Consider the following 21,640-nt stretch of genomic DNA (forward strand, 5'->3'; position numbering starts at 1 on the left):
TGTGCCATGTTTTATCTTTACACCTGAATATGTAAGGAATTCTAACGCGTAGCCCTGGTTACAAAGCATTGGACTAGCACAACCTTTTTCCTGATGAGGAAATTGCAGGCCAGATAGGGTTCTAGGTGGCCCTCAGGGCAGAAACTGGCACATCAGTGGCAGCCTCACCACGCTAGCACTCTTCTGGGTCTCTGAGGCCTCCCTTCTGCCCAAGCCAGTGAATGTCAGGAGACCCACGCAGCTTGGGAGCCCTGAGGCTGCTGGCAGGAGGCCACTGTGGCTGCTGATGGGGAGCAATCATTTGGTATTTCTATTTATTGACTCTTTAAAATTCATCATCCAAGGAAAAGTTAATACATGACTGTTTGGTAGCAAGAGAAACATGATCTAAGATGGCAATGACCCACCTGCCCCAAACAAAAACAGAACCAAACCCTATCTGAAACCAGAACTTTGGAGCTGTAGCTGAAGAAGCGAGAGGGATGGGGCTCAGACTGGCTCCTGCAGTCCAGAGGCAGGGAAGGCTGCCTTCGGGTGGCTCCTGGTTGAAGAAGCCATATCCAGCCCCTCAGCTTTGGGCGTCCTTCCTGGAGGGGCTGCCCCTGGCAGAAGGGGTGTGAAGAGAGGGATTCAGTGGTCAGAGGGTGCTCCTAGGTCTACCCTCCCAAAGTGACCGTATGTGCCAGTGCATGAGACACAGGGGTTGGGGCGTCATCTGGGAGAAGGGCAAGGGCCTTTTTTCTTGCTCAGGCCAGGAAAGAGCCTGTCCAAGGCCCCATCAGTGTTTCTAAATTCAGAAACCACTAAAGGCACTGCCAATAAACTAGGAAATGCCAAGGCCTGGGGAGACGCTCCAGATGGGAGTCACTGCCCCCCAATAGTCATCATTGTATTCTGGATGAGTGAGATGTGGTCCTTGGCTCTAGGTACTAGAGGGGTGGTCCAATCAGGATAAGGCTGTAGAAAGTGTATGTTAAGAGGCATGCCCTGAACATGCAGTGTGTGTATATGTGTGCATATGTTTATAATGAGGGGGGACTGATCCCTCCAGGAAGGCTTGGTTAGGATTCCAGATGGGCCCCCCAGGGCAGAAACAGGTTTTTTTTCCTTCTGTCATTTCCTCCATTCACCCCCTGCCTCAGGCCATTGCATAAATAAGTGCTTGGGAAGGTACACATCTAAAAAGATACATAAATACTGTACATGGGAAAGGATTCCATCCCCCAGCCCTCCCAATGCCCCCAGAAAACCCTCCAGATATTGCACATGGCACTCCCCAGCCCCGTGGGGTCCAGGCCCGGCCGTGTCTTTGGTAAAAGCTCCAGGGACAGAGGTCCTGGGCAGCCCACATGCCTCCCACCCCACCCTCATCATGACTGGGAGCACCGGAGCAGCCAGAGGATAGGGAAAGGCCTTGGCCCATTGGCCAGCAGGTGTTCTCTCAGGAATGCTTCTGCGAGGATGGGAGGAGCCCATGCAACCACAGGTGTGCCCTCATTGGACACTTCTGAGCAGAGTCTGCAAATGGGCTAGGAAGAGGCAAGCAGACTGAGGGCAGGTGGGTGGCCAAGTCCTGAGCCATAGTGGACAGGGTCACACCCTCCATAGGAGGAGGTGGTTTGTGCTGTCATCACGGCCGACAGTCTCACTGCTGCCGCCACCCCCACTGCTGAGTCGGAAGTCCTCATAGCCGTCACCTCCACTGATAACCAGCATTTTAGGCCTGGCTGAGGTGGGTCCTCGGTGCCGAGGGGAGTCCTGGTGCTCTAGTGATGGCAGCTTCTCAGGGCCTGGAGGGGCAGAGGAGAAGGATCCATTGCCAGGGGCAACTGATGAGGATTAAATGAGATGATCCATGCTCCTTGGATGCTCTTGTCTGGACCTAAGTTCCCATACCCCAGAAGATAGAAAAAACATGCACACTTCCTGTGAGAGATCCCACTTCCTGTTTGGAAAGAAGTGCCCACTCCCTGGCAGTTAGACAACTTCTTCCCTCCCAATCCGCACTTTCTGGTCAGGACTGACATAACTTCTCAGGGTCATACAACTTTTATCCGTCTTGATTACAGCACATATACTGTCCTCCTCATACTTGTTTTCTGCTTCCAATGGCCATTTTTCAGTCAGGTAGCTTAGGTCTTCTCTGTACCCAGATAACTCCTGACCAAGGCTTCCCCGCTTCCTGATTCCCATAGCTACTTCCTCTTGGGAATATGGTTTCCTGTCCTGCCGAAGCAAGACTGCCAATTGTCGCCTTCTTGATGTACATCACTTCCTAATACATTCAACTTTCTAATTTTCACAGGCCATTTACTGTCCTATCTGCCATTCTATGTTCTGCTCTCTGGTGCTATTTCTATTTCCTGCTCTGCACATCACTTCCTGACTCCACTTCCTGCCATTACACACACACACACACACACACACACACACACAAATATATATGTATATATATACACACATATATATTTCTAATCATTTTATTTTTTGCTGTATATATCACTTCCTGTGCCATATTCTAATTCTTATAGTTCACTCCTTACCTCCCATGACACTTCTCTGGACAGAATTTTACACACACACACACACCCCCCATATCCTAGTATATTTTATTCTGTGGTTTCCATAGCCTACTTCCTATAATATATGCCACTTCCAGCTCTGTATATTTTCCTCCCTCTTAAATCACTTCTGGCAAGAGAATAGAGAGTCCTAACCAAAAGCCCGGGATGCACAGACCTACCTGTGTCTGGAGGTGGTGGTGGGGTTGGGCAGAGCAGGTTAAAGCCATCTGGCAGCTGAACTGCAGCTAGGAAACGAACGTGGCCAGTGTGTCCCTGACCTAGGCCAGTGGGGCTGAGGGGTGCTCTGGGGCAGCTGACAGTACTGGGTGAGGTGGGCATGGTGAGCACGACGCCAGCACTGGTGCCCACCCACAGCAGCTCTTCACACACCAGCAGTGCTGTGATCCTCAGGCAGGCGGCCTTGTGCTGCCGGATGATGGCATCCGAGCCTGGGGTGGGAGACAGACCAGAGCCGAGGCTGAATCCTGGCCCTGGTTCAGCCTCCTCAATGACCGGGCAATAAGGCTCTAAGGGAAGGGGAAGTGGTAGACAGAGGTCAGTACCTGCCAGCATCCTGTGCACAGGAGGTGTGACGTCTACCTCTGCCAGCTGCTCAAAGGTGTCTGGATGGTAGAGACACACGTGGGCACTACCTTTCAACGTCACCCACACGCCCAGGCTGGAGTCCACCATGCAAGCCACGCTGCGGCTGGAATCCTGCCCCACGTAGAATGTGTGCTGGTGGTGGGTGGGTAGAGAGCAGATGGGTGACTGACAGATCTGCCTTCCCGGGCCCCTCCCCTCCCTGCCTTGTGTTTCACTGGTGCCCATCTCTTCCTCCTTAGAACTCACACTAAACCTCTCCAAAAAGCCCACCCACTTGACAGCAAAGGCAGCCTTGCTCCTTGGACTGGATGATTAATTTATCAAAGTTCGGTTTCACTGGAGCCTCCTCCACTTAATCCTCAGGAATTAAAATGGAAATGTCCTTTCCTCACGAAACTTGAGTGATTTAATGATTAGAGTATTTCAAAGCTTGAAAGGTTTTAGGAGCAACCATTAGCCTCTCCCTGGACAACTGGATACTTTTTTATGGTCTTCCTAATCTCATCTCCCTCTCTTGTGGGCCTGACTCACCCCAAGTCACCAATTCCATCCCACTCTCCCCCAACCCCCTAGGGCTACCTCCAGCTGCAGTGTGTCAGGGCTCAGGACAAGGACTCGGTTCTGGCAGCCACACCACAGCCGCCCACCCACAGACACCATCTTAGTGATGGTGCTCCCCTGAGGACCCAGGGTCACTGATTTGAAGTTCTGGGGGTCCCAGAAACGACCTGGAGAGGGAGTGGGATAAAGAAAACAGCAAATTCAGTCCAGTATTGCACTTGAGCCTTACCCTCTCCTGAAATGAGGTGCTAACATCCCCATTTATAAATGAGGACATCAAGGCCCAGAGAGGGTTTGGGAGTTGCCCAAAGCCACATCTCCAGACTTGGCCCCAAGGCCCAATCCTCTCGGGAGAGAGCTCCAACACCAGCAACGGCTCTAGGGGTTGGGAGGAGGGCTGGATACTCACCTGCTTCTCTTTGGTAGACCACAAGTTCTCCATTAGCCAGAGACACAAACACCTGGTTATTCAGATACCTAGATAGAGAAAAGGAGGAGGAATCATGGACTTCAGGAAGCCAAAGCAAGTCACCTTGGGCCAAGGGAATCACAGACAGATGGCTATAGTTTCCAAGAGACCACCTTTCCAGGTAGGGGAGTCTGAACCTAGGAAATGGCAGTGACTTGCCCAAGGCCACACAGTATGTGAGCAGCACAGCTAGCCTAGGGCCTAGCCTTCGGTTTCTGGCCTCCAAAGAGAGGAGGAGCCAGGAGAGCAGGATGACCTGGGTGAATTGCAAGGGGCCTGTATGTGCAGCTGAGAAGGGTCTGCACCGGAAGGGCCACCCAGGAGTCTTACAGGATGCAGGTCACAGAGGCTGCGTGTTGGAGCTTCATGCTGTTCCTGCGATCACGGATGCTGTCGGAGGACTGGTACACGTGGACACTGTGGATCAGGGGTACACACCTGTGACAAGTGCTTGGGCACACCAGCCCCTAGAATCATCCTTCCACCTCTACGCCTCCACCATCAACTCCACCATGCTACATGTCTGCCCAGGATACTGAGATCCCACAGTCTCCCTGTGGTTTCAGACCCACTGGCAGTACCCCTGGGGTCTGACCCAAAGCCCTCCCACTTCTGCTTCAGTATATCATGCTTCCCAAAGTAGGGAGCTCAGGGTTCTGGCACTGTGACTCTGGCCCCTCCCCTGTCCCTACCAGCCATCCTCAGTGCCCAGCCACACAGAACTCTGATAGGCTTCCGGGTCAACACTCAGCAGGTCCTCAAGGCTGCCCCGGGTGAAGGAGCCACGGCTGGAGCGGCGAAGGGCTCTCCCATCCATTGGGCTGGTGCCACAGGGACCGCCAGGCCCAAAGGAGCCAGACAGTGACAGGAAACCAGGCTCCTGCTCCTCCTCGGAACTGGTCGTTTCCACTGTGGCTTCCTTGGAGCTTGGGGTCTCCTCATCTGAGGGAGACAAATGTCTTTAACTCCATTTCCCTCTGCTAGCCTGAGTCCTGATATGTTTCTAGGGCTCAGACTCCCCTCAATGCATCTCTTCTGACCATGTCCCTCCTCAGGGCCTTCCACAACTGTTCTTCCTATTCCTGAGGCCTCTGCATCAGCTCAGGCTTTGTTAACGTGCTCACTGACAGCTTAGCATTACAGGTTCCTAGTCCTAGTCCCCTCCAATCTGCCACCATACCATGGACAGAGAGACCAGTTACTCCACTCTCTATTCCATCTTCCTTAACTCATCAGTTATTCTAGGGTCTTCGGGATCTGGTCTGCCTGTCCCATTGCCCTTAAGGTCCTCAGTGTGACAGCCCCTGCCCACCTTGCTGGCCCCCACTGCTCTGTGTGCCAATGTCCGCTTATGTGGGTCCCTCCTCAATACCCATAGGCCTGGCCCCTCTTCTTGGTGGTCCACGCTGCTTGACAGCCCCAAGATGAACACTCACTGCCAAAGCTAGAGGAGATAGTGGACCGGCTGGCCTGGCTCTGCAGGGTCCCCGAGGGGCTGGGTGAAGACTCATCGTCGGAGTCGCTGTCAAAGGGCACCAATTCTGGACGGGGGTCACCCTCAGTGGGGCCTGGTGCCATCTCAAGGCCTGAGCTGGCAATGGAGATGTGCAGGCAGGCCTGGGGCCCTGACTCTGCCAGTGGCGCTGCTTCCTCGTCTGTGGCCTCAACGTCCAGCTCATGCCCAGCGGGCTCCGGTGCTGACTCCTGCGGGCTCCGCAACGATGAAGGCCGCTCTCTGAGAGATAAAGTGATGGGGATAAGGGGCCCTTGGAACCTAGGCTCAGCCCCACTAGCCAAGCCCACCAGGCCCCGCCCCACAGGCAAGCCCTCGAGGCCACGCCCACATCCACCTAAGGCGCCCACAGCCACCTAAGGATGGCCTCCACCGTTTAAGGTAGAGACTCAGTCCAGTGGCCCCACCCACCGCCGGGCCTCACCGGTGGCTTTGGGGTTGCAGGCCTGGCACCGCCCCAATGCAGAGGATGCGAGCAGAACAGACAGCAATGCAGGCCTCCACGTCGGGCTCCGCGCGCAGGCTCAGTAGGCACACCTGGCCCACATAGCCGTCGCTGTTGCACACCCACACCTCTGGTGTGGGCTCAGGGCAGCTGCTCAGGGTTGGCGCAGCACAAGAGAACTGCAAAAGGCGCCAGTGGACAGGGGAAGGTGAATGGAGGAATCGCTGCTACTCTCCACCACTCTCCAGACTCACCAGCCAGACAGAGAGGGGCAGGCCTGCATAGATGTGTACGTATTCCCAGCACACCCCTCTGCGTATGTGCTCACATACAGCACACGTGACACTCTTTATACATCGAATGCATGCAGCCTGTAATATAGGTATCAACCATACGTATATATACCCTGAATATGATTATGTGTATATGCACATAACATGAAAATGGTAACCTTTGTCTGTATGTATACACACATAAAAGCACATAAATTAGATACTTTCCATCAACCCTATAGCCTCTGCTCACATGCACAGATATAGACATGCATGAACATACTCATATGCATCACACATATACAGTGTCCATGTGCATGTACAGAGAGAGCTCTACACTCAAAGACATAGGGAGTAGTTGCAATATTTGACACATGTACGAAACACTGTACGCAAAACAGAAACATATGAACTCATGCTGGCTTTGAAGACATGCACCCACATGACCTTGGCATATACACACACCTGCATGCCACTGCGTGTTTTCATGATGGGGATGGCCTTCAGGAACTCAGGGTCTAGACAGCTTTTGCTAGATGCTGTAGTGGAGATAGACAGATGCTGCTTAGAATCCACCTCATCCTGATCCTGACTTTGCTCGTTTCCCTGCTTGTCATTTCCCTGCTTGTACAGTTCTCATCTGTACTCCCATCTATGGGAGATAGACCCAGAGGTCTCTAAGGATATTCTAAGCCATGGCCTTTGATCAACAGCTTTCCTGATTCAGGCCTGCTCTGAGTGTGTGGGTATGTGTAGAGATGGGGGAGTTCCTGACCATCTACTGCCATGATGGGCCCCCTGACTTAAGCTGACCCTATCCATGGAATCCCCTCCTTGCCAGGGAGGCCCTGGGGAAGTCTTATGCTTCATTGTTAAAGCTAAGTACACCCTCCCACCATCAGGGACTGGAGCACAGGACATGGCAGTCCTGGAATTTCTGGCTCCTGATGTCTCAGACAGCCTGGAGGTGCTGCCCATTGCCCATTTCCTGGAGGTTCTGGGAGGAGGGTGCTAGCATGGGCCCTGGCTTACCTAGCTTCCTCTTGGCCTCATCGAAGGCCTGTTCAAAGCCAAGGCGGGCGTCAGGGTGAGGGAACTCAAAGATGAAGGAGTCAGTGCCCTCGGGCCTCGTGGTACACAGCTCCAGCTTAGTTGGGGGGAAGGAAAGCGCATAGCACAGTGCCTGCTTCTCTGACAGGTCCCGGTGCATGGCGGCCGAGAGGTCACGCAGTGCGTCGTCCAGGCTCTGTGGGAAGGAGAGCCTAGGCCTCAGGCTCTAACATCTCCCCACAGTCTGCTCCTGCCCTGGAGATGAGTGTGGGGATCTGCCTTTCCCCTGATAGAGACTGGGACTCTGTCTCCCCTCTTAGACCAAGAGGCAGACTGGATTGTCCCCACGGATGGGATGGGCCCTTCCACCCTCAGCTGGAGATGGAGCTATGTCTCCAGCCTTAGACTTGGAACACATTACTTCCCTCATATGGTGTGAGGCTTCATTTTCCCCCTCAGATAAGTGACAGGGATGTCTTCTCCCTCACATAGGTTCAGGGAACCCTCATCCCCAATGCCCCCAGCCTCGGGAAGATGGCAGACCTGGTGGGGGAAACCGAGGCTCTCAGAGAGCTTGTTCATCTGACCCAGGGTGGTCAGGTCCTCATCTAGGCGGCTGATGGCCTTCTGGATGCTCTCCCGATTGGTGACTTGGGACGCACCTGGTGGGGATAGAGGAATGCCATGGACAGATCCAGAGATACACAAGGTCAGGCTTGGACAGACACTCTCCCCCTCACCACACAACCTGCAGCTGGGGGTGGGGAGTGGTCTGACAGAGCTCGTAAACCCCAAGTGCCCAGGAACAAAGTCAGCTCGCAGAGAAACCCCAGGCCCGAGAGCAGGGGACCGGGCCTAGTTCAGAGCTACACAGCATTGGGGTATTGGGCCCTTGGAGAACTCCTGGAAGAGCACAATAATAAAAAGCAGACAGTTCTGCAGGTTATGCAGGTGCCAGCTGACAAATCAGCCTCCTATAGCGGTGCAGCCTCCCACAGGTAGTCAGTTGGACAGGCAGAGCCTTGGGCAGTCAAACTGCTGACTACAGGACTCGATTCCCCCACAGAAAAGGGAGCAATGAGCTGATGCCCTAAATTTCTCTGGTCCTATCCCATATCTGACCAATGCTGGATAGCTGGTCCCACAGGCCAGCTCAGCATGCCCTACGCACTGCACTGCCTGGCTAGGGATGCACACCCTGGACCAGAGGCCCACAAATGGGTAGCAGTGCAGTATACCAGACAAGCCAGGGTGGGGGATAACTCCTCCTTCCTCTAAGGGAAACTGTTTCTCACAACTCTCACCTCCTGGGCAGCCACGTTTTCATCTACATGACCTTGCCCCATGCCTGGCCACAGCTGATTGGACCACAACTAGATTGGCCTCCTGACCCTAACATCAGTCATTTTATCAGTTGGCCTGTCCCCTAATGAGAAGAGACTGGGCCAATAATTAGCTATATTCCTACACAGGGGTCTAAGTGGGACAGGTATGAGTGAGCCCCTTCTTCACCTTAGGGACCACCCCAAGTAAACTTAGGGATATAGTTCTAGACCAACCACACCACTCAAGAAGGTGAACTGTGGATCCTGAAGCAGCTAGGGACCAGTGCTGAGGAAGAAAGTCTGCGATGCAGAAAAGGGCATGCTAGATCATGGGAGTTATGAGGAAGCAGAGAAAGCTGAGAGCTGCAAGGAAAATGGGCTCACACACACACACACACACACACACACGCGCACATGCACACACGGGGGGGGGGCAGGGAGGGAGGGAGGACAAACACACACATAACAGGAGGAGTGGGTCCTTCCAATAGCCTCAGCTCTTGAGAATATCAGCCCCAAATAGCATGGATGTTTCCAACCAGTTTTTCGCTTGAACTGCCTTGAGTGAGTCTGTTCCTTGTGCACAAAACTACTGAACCATGACAGTATACCATCATCTAATGGGAGGCGGGTGCTTAAATGAGTTTGTGCAGAATCAATGGCTAATTACGGTATGTCTGCGCTCCCTGTACCACCCCAGACCAGGCCAGCTGCCAGCCTAGGTCAGTTCCCTGCCCAGGCAGAAGGTGGTCTGTGTGGACAGGTCCTGGTCTAGTTCTGTGGGTACCGACCAGATCCTGCATGCCAACCAGATCCTCCCTTCTACTGGATGGGAAAGTGAGGCCCCAAAGCAGAAAAGCAGATGGGTAGGCAGCTAGCCTGGCCACAGCTCAAACCCTCCAGGAGGGCTTCTCAGAGGAAGACCCCAACACCAAGAACTCCGAGTCAGCCCCACCTTTGATAATGTCTGCATCTTCCAGAGGCAGCTTCCACAGCAGCTTGTATTTGCTGGCCGTGTCAATGACACTGGCTGCTGTGTACCTGTGGGGAGCCAAGAGGTGCTGGGGCCCAGGGAGGGCAAATGATCCCCCTTTCCTGAGCCCCCCAGCCCTGCCCTGGCCACTCACAGGCTCATGGAGCTGCGCCGCAGGGAACCTGACTTCCGCTTCAGAGTGGTGCAGACAAGGAGGTCCGTGAACAGGAAGAGGGACCGGTCCTTCTTGCCGCCAACTGCCTTCTGTGGGGCCCAAAGCAGGATTCAGGCCCAGAAGCCTGCCCTCCTGCCCACAGTGCCCAAGGGGACAGCCAGGCCCAGGGAGGGGTGAGGGCTCTCTCCCAGCTGCCCAGAGGCAGAGGCAGAGTTGGGACTCCACCCAGGGCTCCACCCAGTGGAAGAGCAGGGAGAGCCATGGGCAGCAGGTATGAGTAGACGTGTGAACAGTCAGGGGGTGGTGGGGAAAAACGGGCATACAACTGGACACTTCTTACCACTTCAATGACCATCTCCTGCCTCAGGAACCGCCGCATAGGGGCCTGGAGCTGTGCGGCAGAAGGACAAGGGGTCTTGAAGGCTAATTATTAATCCCTATCCCCTCCCCAGACCCTGGTGACCCCTTGGCTCCACTCCATAGGCCAGGCCGGTGGAAGCAACATCCTATCCACCCTCCTGATGCTGTCCAGCCATGGGACGCATGTGACACATGGGACAGATGTGGAAAAGGACACGGATACGGACAGAGAAAGGTGAAGATGCTTTTAGATGTGATGCAAACACTGTGGACACCACTGTGGATGTGGACACGGCCATAATTCCAGGTCTCCACAGATGGACACAGGTGTGGATGGGGTTGGGTGGAGTGGGGCTTCACGCACATCTTCCATGCCCTCGATGTGAGCCTCAATCTCCTGCAGCACTCGGGCATGCCGCTCTGCCTCCTCAGCGCTCCGCACACCCTTGTTGATGCGTTCAGCCACCTCCTTAATGTTCCGCTGTGCGTCTAGCAGGAGAGGGTGGTCTGGGTGGTCCTCAGGTGTGTGCTTCAGGAGGTCCTGGGGTGGAAATAGGGGACAGATCTGCCCGCTCAGCTGCCCTTCCCAGGCCCTGGGGCCCTACACTAACTCTGGAGCAGAAAGGACTACGGGCAGATGCCAGAGAGGACTTCCTTTCCTACCTGACCACTGGGGACCCAGCCTCAGAGCCCGCTGCATCCCCACAGGCCTCTGGGCCTTCTCTGCCTGCCCACCCAGCCCCTTGCTCACCTTCACAAGAAGCTCATAGCGTGGGATCCGCTGCACGGGCTTGATCATGAGGTCAGATAATGCCTGCTTCTCTTTGTTCTCACGCATGCTTTGCTGAAATCCAAAAACAGGGCAGATAGGCAGCCGTGTGAGAAATGACATGCAAAGAAGGGAATGTCCAGGGACCAGTCTCAGGTTGAGAGCTCCCGGGGTCCCCAAAACTGGCCCAAGGTAAGGGTGGCCTCCATCCCCCTGCCCTGGCCCACAGTACCTCCAGGAACTTGAGAAAAGCAGGCCTCGCCTCCTTAGCCACACGCACAGCATCCTTTGCGTTGAGAAAATTATCAATATAGGCAGAATAGATATTGACCAGGACATCCTTAGAGAACTGTGGGTGAAGAGACAGGTTGGAGAACCTCAAGGTATCCCTTATTCCACCTCATTCTGCCCTGGTTTCCACTGATTCACAAGCCAACATCCTTTCCCTCCAACTAGAAATGATAGTCTCTGAGAGATCAGGCATGTGCTCCTGTGTCACATGCACATGTTGTATGTGTGACTGGGATTAGATATGTGTGTGCGCACAGATATAAACACACGTGCATTTTTTCTGTGTGTGTGCATTACATACATGTGCCTGGATGTGAGCTCAGATTAGGTTCTCTCATTTCCAAAAGGGTATTTCCAACCCCTGGTCTCCAAACCACACCAAGTCCAGCCAGGCAGGTCCTGAGTGACACAGACTCCATCCAGCCACTTGGCCTCTGCTCATGTAATTCCCTCCACCAGGAATGCCCTTCTCCCATCTAAATCTCACCCACCCTCCGGGCCGAGCTCCAGTTCTGCCTCCTCCGGGAAGCACTCCCAGCCCTGACTAGGGCTCCACCTGGAACTATACCTAGCCTCTAGCTTCCCTTAATCCCCAGGACAAGTCTTCCCTCTCCAAGGGGATAGGTACCCCTATTCTGCACAGGCAAGCCCCACTCAAGACAGGGCACAGAGCTTATGACTAATACCTTCTGGGCAGCTGATGACTGGGCTAAATGCGGAGGTTCTTGGTCAAAAGCCCTGGCTGGGGTTTGGGACACCCTGGTTCCTGTCTCAGCTGCACCATGGATGAAGTGACCTGTGGTAGTGTTTCTGATCCTCATTTGGGCCTCCAAGCTCCTGTGCCTCTAAGATGCCAATGATCCTCCCCCTCCTGATCCCCCAGGGGTGCTGCAGAACAGAAGCTGAAGCAGCTCTGGGAGGAAGACAGCCTCTACCAACTGCCCCCACCCTGGGACGGAGCATCCTATGCTGACCCCTCCCTGGGGGCCAGGCCTTCTGTTACAGCCCATGGTCAGCATTAAGATCTGAGTGACATGGAGGATGCTGATGGGCTAGAGATGTTCGCACTCAAGCTGGGGTCCCATCACCACCAGGCCAAGGTTCTCGTCACATCAGTTCCCAGGCCAGCAGGAGGCTTCTAAGACCTTCTGAGGCCCAAGGCCCATCCATATCATCACAAACACATGAAAATACACCCACATCCCATAAAAATAGATAAGATTTTTTTTTTTTTGCCAGTACATTTTTTAAAGATGTTTTACAATTTTGCTTTTTGAAACTATTTGGCTCCGAGTAACCATTTAGTTCGCATTTGGCTATAATTTACCAGTCATCATCATGCATTCTCGGGAATTCTGGCAAAAACAACAAAACGTAATTTAAATTTTTTCAAATGTAATTAAATTATCATAAATGAATACTAAATTTAACATTTAAAAAATGGCATGTTATGTTTTACAAACATTTAATTAAATGTTTATTAGTTTTGCTTTTGCAGTTCTTTTTGAGTTTTGAAGCCAATCCCTTTTAGGTCCCAATCCCATAGGATCAGATCAGAAGTGGAGGGCTCACCTGTGGTGAAAGATGCACAGGGTAGGGTAGAGCATGGGTGCAGGAACCAGGTTCATGGGGGTTGGATCTTCCACCACTTACTGACTGTGACTTTGACCAGGCTATTTTATTTCTCTATGCCACAGAGTCATCAACTTTAAACTCAGGGTAAGAATCGCACCTTCCTCCTAGAGTTGTTGATATATATAATGTATTTAGACTAATGTCTACTTATCATATAATAAATGGCAGATATTTAGCTATTCTTATTAAAATACCTGATAGAGAAAAGAGCTAGCTGGGTAGAGGATGAGGCCAGTGCCAGCATCCCTTTGAGGTCTGGGTCAGCCTCAGCACCAGCTCAGGGTCAGGACTAGGGTAAGTCATTGCCAGCAACTGGAGTTGGGTCCAAGATCAGGTCAGTGTCTAGTTGGGATTAGATCCACACCAGCGTCCAGCCAAGCTCTGAGGTTGGGCAGTGTCTAGGTTAAGGTCAACCCTGGGTTTGAGATAAGTGTCAGTGTCTGGTCAAGTTCGAGGGTTAAATAGGGATCAGAGTCAGTGTCCAGGCAGAGTGGGGTGAGTCAAGGTATGGGGTTCATGGCAGCAGCCAGCCCCTTTCAGGAAGGGCCCGAACTTGTGGGGGCTTTAGCTACGGGCAACAGGGCCACTCACCGACTGGATGAGCAGGTCTCCCACCTTCTGCTGGGCGTGCCAGGTCTGCACGCAGTGCCGGACCTGCTCCAGGAACTGCTCGTGGTGCTCCAGGAGCTCTGGGATCTGGTCAAAAATCTCATCTACTAGAGACGGGTCACACAGCAAGGAGTTCTCTGGCTGCTTCAGCGGTTGCATGTAGCCCTGGGGGGACCCACAGGGTCAGTGTAGATCCCCTCAGAGAGATGACATCCCAACCCACTGGTGCACATGAAGTCACCCGGATCTGCAGCCTAGTGGTCCTGCTTCCTTCTCCCTCATTAGACTCAGAGCTCTAGGAGGGAGATGGAAAGCTCTATGCCCATGCCCCTCACTGTGCAGCCCAGGGCCTGGCATAAGATGTGTGTAAGGGGGCTCAAGAAAGGTTTGTTGGACACATGAACAAACAGCACTTAGAGTGAGAGGAAAGCAGGAAGACTGGGCTCCCTGGAAGACCTACATATGCTAAGTCAGCAATGTTTTATCCGAGCACTTACTATGTATACTAGGCACCGTTCAAGAACTGGGTGACAACAGTGAACAAGAAAGACCAAAAGCCCTGCCCTAAAAGAGCTGACAATCTAGTTGGCTAAAGTACACAAATGAAATAAAATTAAAATAAACCACATTTCATTAAACCTAAGATGGATCGTTATTTTCATTTATCTTTAAGAAAAAAAACTACTGCCAGTTAAATGATGATATATATTCAGTTATAGGATAAACCCTGATTTCAGAGATGTTAAAATGTAAAGAACATGTCTAGAAGAGACTACTTGTGGAAATCATAAGTCAAAAGCTGATAACTGCTGTGGGGAAAATAAGGGTGTGGGAGGCTTTCTGGGAAGTTACTGGAGGCTTTTGGTGACACTATTTGAACATTGTTTTAACTGTTTTCAGATCTGCTAGTCATTTTGTGACTAAAACTATTTTTCACCTCAAATCTGCATTCAATGGTGTTTCCTGAGTGCGAATAGCCCTGTGCTCAGTGGCTAGCATGTTCATGGAGAGGCTGCCCTCTACTGGTCCAAACTGTAACTACAGGCCAAAGAAAGGAGGGTGTTGGAAAAAGTAAATGCAACGTTGTAATAAAATTTATATTAAACATTTTTAAAATGTGGTTTGTTTTTTAAGAGATGCTACAGAAAGTAAAGTTCAATAGGATTCTCATATAGTTGGGGATTCTGAAAAGGCTAGGGGATTATGGTGAGGAGACAGGTAGGCAGGCTCCCTCTCATACACACATTGGCCAGTTTGAGCCAGTGTCTTATCTCCACAAGGAGGAGCTAAATCACTCATCTCCAGGTCCTGGCACTCCACACAGAAGCAGGCACACAGTGGGAGGAAGGAATAAACTGTGACTGAGAACCTAATACAGAATCAGCTAGGAGCCAATACTTGCATTCACTCAGCACATACTCGCTGAGCAACTACTGAGTGTGCGGCCTTCTAAGCATGGGGCCGCCTCAGTGGGCAGACAAAGGTCCCTGTGCTTGTGGAGCAGATGATTTAGTGGAGGGAGGCAGAAAACAGGCACCATAAACAATGGAATTATTATATAGTATGTTAGAAGGTAGTAAGTGCTGTGAGGAAAAGACAGGGTCAGGAGTGCTAGAAGAGGGGGTTTGGTTAGCTGGAAATTGGGGGGTTGAAGAAAGACTCAAAGGGTGAGAGTGACATTGAGGAAAGGGTGTAGCCCACCTCCTTCTGGTCGTTAACCTTGGTATTTAACTTCTTCCTTCATTTTAAACTTTTGGCTTTCAGGAACACCAATCAATGTGGGCAGCAGTGGTCACTTAGAGGGAACACCAGGGTCGTGGAGTCCGGTCTCAGTTTTAATACCACCTATGCTTCAGGCAGTGTAGACTAGTGTGTGAGAGGGAGCACCCTAGAGTCAGACTGACATGGATTCAACCTAGGCTATGGCACACTGTAGTTCTGTGACTCCGAACAAGCGACTTTCCTTCTCTGTATCTCAGTTTCACCATCTGTGAAATGGGGGTTATAGTGAGGTTTCTTATGAATTAGCTTACATAAAGTGTATGTATTAAGTACTCAATAAATGTTAGTTTTGGCATTACCACTAGCTATATACTGAGTGTTTGTGTCAAACCCCCGTTCCCCACCCGCTCCCAATTTATATGTTGAATCCTAATCCTCAATATGGTGTTATTTGGAGCTGAGGCTTTTGCAAGGTGAGTAGGTCGTGAGGGTGGAGCCCTTGTGAATGGGGTTAGTGCCCTTACACAAGAGGCCCCAGGGAGCTCCCTCTGCTCTTCTGCCATGCGAGGACACGGTGAAAAGAGTGCTGTCTATGAACAAGGAAGTGGGTCCTCACCAAACACCAAATCTGCCAATGCTGTGACCTTGGACTTCCCAGACTCCAGAACTATTGGAAATAAATTTCTATTTGTTTAAGCCACCCAGTCTATGGTATTTTTGTTATAGTGGTCTGAACGGACTAGGACACCACTTAATAGATGGATGACCATGGGCAAGTTTCTTAACCTCTCTGAGCTTTCATTTCCTCATTTAAAGAAGGGGATTGTAATTTCTATCTCATAAGGTTAATACAAGGATTAAATATACACATTCACATATGCATGTGTGTACACATGCAGAATTTGTGAGGCAGTATGCCAAATTATGCAGGCTTCTCTTTTGTAATCTGTGTTTGAAGCAGGTACTATTATTATTCACAATTTATAGACAAGGAAACTGAGGCAGAGACTGGTTATGTAACTCGCTCTGGGACACACAGCTGGTCAATAGGTAGAGCCACATTTGAACACAGAAGCTATGACTTTGACCCCTGGGCCAGTCCTCAGTCCTCTGGACACACCAAGGCTCCCTCAAGTGACAATCCTTGGGTTCGGCTGACACTCTTCAGTCCATTCTACCCCTCCCGACCTGACGTTCTCCTTTTGGCTTCCTTAGCATGATCCTCCCTTAGCTCTTCTAATCACAGGTCCTGCAAGCCTCTGTGTGTGCATCCAGGAGATTCGAAGGTAGACTGACACACCCAGGCCCTGCCTGCCTCCTATTTGTGAACAAGCATGGACAGCCTCATTATCTTTTAATCTTCACATTGGGAGAAGGGTATGGTTAGTTACATTCTGCAGACAAAAACAAGACAAAAACAAAACAAAACAAAACAAAAAACACTGAGGCTCCTCAGAGAGGGGAGGTGATAGGTTAGAATCACCCAGCAGGGAGGCAAGTAACTCAAGCCCAGGACTGTCACCCCTATGCCTTGACTCCTACCTAAGGGACAGCACAGAACTCTGCTAGACCCCTGCACATCCATTCCTGTCTGGCAGCCAAAGGCATCTCTTAAAGATGGAATTATGGTTGTGTCCCTCCTATAGCTTCCCTGTGCTTACAATAAAGACCAACTCCTTGTCCAGCAGCCACACCAGCCACCTCTCCATCCCTAAGTACGCCAGGTTTCCTCCAGGTTCCCAGATTTTGTTCCTGTTGTATCTTCCACCTGGAATGATTTCCTCTGGCCTCTCCTTCTGTTTGACTCCTACTCACCCTTCAGGTCTCAGCTAAACACCCCAGAGAAGCCCTCAGAGAAGCCCTCTTTGGCCCCAGGCAGGCCCCCTGTGTTCTCAAGCTCTCTGTGCACTTTTAAAAAAATTAATTTACTTGTTTTAACTAGTTTCAAGTATACAGTACATTGGTTAGACATCTATATAGTTCATAAAATGATCCCCCCAATTGCTCCTCTCTCCCCAGGCCCTCCATCTAGCCAATGTATTAATGCTAATTGCATTCCCCATCCCTGTGACCATCTATCAACTAATTTGTACTTCTTTAACTCTTCACCCCATTCTTCCAGGCCCCCAACCCTCCTCCTCTCTGTCCATCACCAAATAGTCCACTATATTTGTGAGTCTGTTTTTGATTAGTTTGTTCTTTTTGTTCCTTAGATTCTGCATATCAGTGAAATCATATGGCATTTATTTTTCTCTATCTGACTTATTTCACTCAGCATAAGAACCTCTAGGTCTATCCATGTTGTTGCAAATGGTAGGATTTCATTTTTTTTTTTAAATGGCTGAGTAATAGTGTATATATGAACCATATTTCTTTATCCAATTGTCTGTACATGGGCATTTAGGTTGCTTCCATATCTTGGCTATTGGAAATTGTGCTGCCATGAATACTGGGGTGCACAGAACTTTATGAATTATTGTTTTGGTTTTTTTAGAAAACTTGTAAAAGCAATTTAATTTTTTTGTGGGAAAATATGCCATTTTAATGATTCTTAAGAGCATGGCTCAGCACACTCACATTAAGCGTATGCACATTGTTGTGGAACCATCGCCACCATCCATCTCCAGAGCTTTTCATCTTTGCCAACTACAAACACTAACCATTAAACACTAACTCCCCATTCCCCTCCCTCTATCCCCTGGCAACCATCATCGTACTTTGTCTCTACAAACTTTGGCTCCAGGTACCTCATATAAGTGGAATCATACAGTATTAATCCTTTTGTGACTAGCTTATTTCATTTAGCATAATGTTCACAAAGTTCATCTATGTTGTAGCAGAATTCTCTTCCTTTTTAAGGCTGAACAATATTCTGTTGTCAAGAAGATTCTCTCTGGGTACTTTTGTGTCATCATTTGTCCTCGCATATGGTCTGTCTGACTGGTTACTGTCAGACTGTGAGCTCCTGGAGGGAGGACCCTATCACTCATGCTGAAATCCCCAGAGTACACTGTCTGGCATAAAGAAGGTGCTCTGCAGCAGACTTGTGGAGTGAATGAATAAATACTGCAGATGTTTCTAGGGCCTATCTTCTACCTTTTGATCTCACTGTGCCCAGGTCGCTTGAGCAAACTTGTCCTCAACTGTGACTGCCAGGCCCCACTTCAGTTCAGATCCATGCTCTCCATCTTGGGCTCCAGACCCACTTGGGCATCCTGGCTCCTGGGTTTTCCCAGACCTAAACATCTGAACTGAAACTCACTATCTTGCCTCACCTTTTCCAGATGGGGTTCCTCTAGTGCCTCAGTCACCTAGGCTAGGAAGCCAGGTATCATCCTGAGTTAACCCCACCTCATCCCCCACAGCCAACCAGTTACCATGCCTGGCCTGACTAGTCCACCTCCTACATGTCTGTCCTCAACTTCTCCCTCCCTACAGCCTCTACCCTGGTCTTGGCCTCCCTTCCCTCACCTGACCTCAGTGGCCTTGGCCTCCTCTTCTGCTAACCTACCTTCCCAGCAGTCAATATACCTTGCAAAGCATGAGTCAGGCTACATTCCACCTCAGCTCAAAGCCTTGCACTGACTCCTCAGGGCCCTTGACAGAGTCCAAATCTTCCTCCTGGTGATCAAGGCTCCCCCAGCATCGCTATAGGACCAACCCCTTGTGCTCTGTCCTGGCCACATTATCCACCAAATGTGCCAGGTCTCTCCTTGCTAGACTTTGCACATGCTGTTCCTGCTGCTGAGAAGTTAAGTCAGGAGGAAACCAGCACCTCCTCTGGGGAAAATTCACTGACCTCCTGGCTCACGGGTACTTTCCCGATGCTTCAAGAATGCCTATATACTTCACTCTGTCTCCAACAGGACTGAGAGCTACCGTGGCAGGAGTTTTGTCTCTCTTCATCCCTGTGTTCCCTGCCCCTGGAATAGGGCCTGTCATGCAGATCAACATTTCACTCCATTTATCAAATAGTTTTCCAGTCCACAAATAAAATGGAGGGGAGTACACCAGAGGAGCTTCACAAGCTAAGCTCAGACCCAGGGCTGCTTGGGGAGTTGGAAGGACAGTTGGGGGCAGGGGGCAGGGGACACCTGCTCTGGGGTGGCCTGGTCTGGTCTCATTAAGGTTCCTCTGTATTCTTTTCTGTTGTGGAGGGGACTGCCTCCTCTAAGGTGGTCCCGTGGAGGGTTCTCCATGGAGGGGTAGTGTGTCTCAGGGTCACTCCTCTCTTCTCTGTGACTTTGGCTCCCTGTTCACATGTGGGTTTGTTCCCATATGTCTGACAGCTTCCTAGACTCAGAATGGCTGCTCTCAGGGGCCTGGACCAGCTGTGAGCCTCACCTGCATCAGAGTACGCAGTGACTCCACATATGACTGCTCCGTGTCCAGCAGGGTCATGGTCACGTGTTTCCGCATGTCCTGGGGAGACAGAAGGGTGAGCAGTGAATGTGGGTGCAGAGAGCCCATTCACACCCTCCCCCTGGCCTTCAAGGCCTACTCTCCCACCATCCAGGGCTGCTGGCTGTTCCCCAAAGGTGCCCTTGCCATTGTGTCAGGTCTCTGCTTGAGTGCTCCCCCTGCAGGGAGTGTCCTCCCCTGCATCTCCCCACCTTCCCAAACTGCCCCCTAGATCCTCCACCCCACTCCCCATGGCTGTCTGTCACAGATCTGGAGATCTCCAGTTTACTTCTTGGCTCCCTCTCTGGGCTACTGAAAAGGACTTGAGAAATCAATAACGTCTCATATTTGCAAAAGAAGATGCCTCCGGGCCATCACCTACACCAGCTGCCAACTCTGAAAACCCGACCTTCAAGCTTAGGGCTATGGGGTCAGACCCTACCTGGTTGGGCTTCACAACATCCCTGAGAGTGAAAACTGTCACCTCTTGCCATATGAAGATGAGGTGGCCCGGAGAAGTAAAGCTGGTGCCAAAGGTCACACAGTCAGGTAGGGGCAGAGTTCAGATACTCTCAGACAAGGCTGGATCCCAGTTCTCACATTTAAAGAGGTTAACTTAGCCCTACTCCATGCCAGGCACTGTTCTAATTATTATATATTATCTCATCCTTTTGACAACCTGTGAGGTAGGTATTATTACTCTTCCCATTTTAAAGGATGGGAAATGAAGACCCAAGTACCAATGTTCTCTATTATAGAGTCCCTAAGGGGTCACTCAGACTCTGCACCCATACCCACAGAGACAGGGTGTGCATCCCTATCAGGAAAGTCCCTGTTCTGTGGGAAGACTTTGCTAGTAGCCAAGCTGCGGATGCCTACTCTGTGTTCAACTCCCTGGGACTGACTAGTGCCCCTCGCCACCAATCCCTATGTTTCTGGCCCACTCCTCCAAGTAGCCTTCCCAGACAGCACCAGTCCCAATAGCTTCTCTTCCTAGGTAGAGACTCCTCTTCAGCCCTCCTGGAGTGGTCCTGAGCAAGGCCATTAACTCCTCTGGGCCCCAGATCTCTGGGGCTTATTCTATCCTCTCCACTCTCCCTCTCAGGCCTCAGCTGGCTCAGGGCATCTGTCTGGAACCTGCCTCGGGCTCTAGCCATCGAGGCTTGCTGATCTAAGTGCACATGGCAATACCGACATGGGTGTCCATGTCTGTGGCATCCCTCCAGTCTCCATCCCTAGAAGTCCCTCAGGGTAGGGACTCACCAATGAGTCTGCCCTGGTCACTGTTGTACCTAGGTTCTAATTCTGCTGAATAGACCCAAGCCCCGGGCCTGTCCAGCCTGCATAATCCAGCCACTGCTCACCTCTCCGCTTGCAGTATGCCCACCTCATGTCCCCTCGCCTCTGACCCAGGCACTCAGGGGTCAGGTCTATTCCCAAACCTGTCTTATAATAAAACACACTCAGAAAAGTGAGCTCCTATGCTACGAACTCAGGGGCGGGGGGTGTGAATGACACCCCCTCTAGCCCTGTGCTCTGATGGGTGAGAAGGCACTGGACCCTGCCTCAGAGACCCAGCTCCAGACAGACCATCTATTCTCAGTGTTTCTAAGGTGCTAAAAAAAAAAAAAAAAAAAAAAAAAAAACAGGGCAGTTTCCAGTAGGTGGTAGTGTGAGCTGGGCCCACTCTAGGATGAAGAGCTTGGGAGAGCATCAAAGGCCGGAAGGGTCTCCCAAGGAAAGCCCCAGATACGCGATCCCCCTTGTCCTCCAGGGACATCTCAGTACTTCACACACATGGCCTCATTTCAGCCTCACGCTCATAACTCCATGACACTAGTGCTGTCATCTCCACATCACATGTCGGAGAGGCGACATGACTTGTCCAAGGTAACACAGA

At 51.2% G+C, this 21,640-nt stretch overlaps 1 protein-coding gene across 2 annotated transcripts in view; it reads right to left on the reverse strand.

The window, feature by feature from the left end:
* Positions 1-287: 287 nt before the first annotated feature.
* ARHGEF17 (Rho guanine nucleotide exchange factor 17) overlaps positions 288-21,640 on the reverse strand; it is a 56,569-nt gene continuing 35,216 nt past the window's right edge. The window contains exons 2-21 of one of the 2 annotated variants that reach the window (XM_016161551.2): positions 19,684-19,761; positions 13,600-13,782; positions 11,315-11,431; positions 11,065-11,157; positions 10,678-10,854; positions 10,294-10,344; positions 9,933-10,042; positions 9,761-9,846; positions 8,024-8,142; positions 7,463-7,676; positions 6,896-6,969; positions 6,138-6,337; positions 5,637-5,935; positions 4,893-5,142; positions 4,531-4,617; positions 4,141-4,208; positions 3,750-3,898; positions 3,128-3,302; positions 2,744-3,013; positions 288-1,790 (exon numbers count right to left, since the gene is read on the reverse strand). In XM_016161551.2, the coding sequence (XP_016017037.2) occupies positions 1,594-1,790; positions 2,744-3,013; positions 3,128-3,302; positions 3,750-3,898; positions 4,141-4,208; positions 4,531-4,617; positions 4,893-5,142; positions 5,637-5,935; positions 6,138-6,337; positions 6,896-6,969; positions 7,463-7,676; positions 8,024-8,142; positions 9,761-9,846; positions 9,933-10,042; positions 10,294-10,344; positions 10,678-10,854; positions 11,065-11,157; positions 11,315-11,431; positions 13,600-13,782; positions 19,684-19,761 (2,997 nt within the window). In that variant the 3' untranslated portion in view covers positions 288-1,593. Of the gene's footprint in view, positions 1,883-2,743; positions 3,014-3,127; positions 3,303-3,749; positions 3,899-4,140; positions 4,209-4,530; positions 4,618-4,892; positions 5,143-5,636; positions 5,936-6,137; positions 6,338-6,895; positions 6,970-7,462; positions 7,677-8,023; positions 8,143-9,760; positions 9,847-9,932; positions 10,043-10,293; positions 10,345-10,677; positions 10,855-11,064; positions 11,158-11,314; positions 11,432-13,599; positions 13,783-19,683; positions 19,762-21,640 lie in introns of both variants that reach the window. The other variant, XM_036220160.1, reaches the window with a different exon arrangement.

Source organism: Rousettus aegyptiacus, unplaced genomic scaffold, assembly GCF_014176215.1.
Source record: "Rousettus aegyptiacus isolate mRouAeg1 unplaced genomic scaffold, mRouAeg1.p scaffold_m13_p_5, whole genome shotgun sequence".
NCBI lineage: Eukaryota > Metazoa > Chordata > Mammalia > Chiroptera > Pteropodidae > Rousettus > Rousettus aegyptiacus.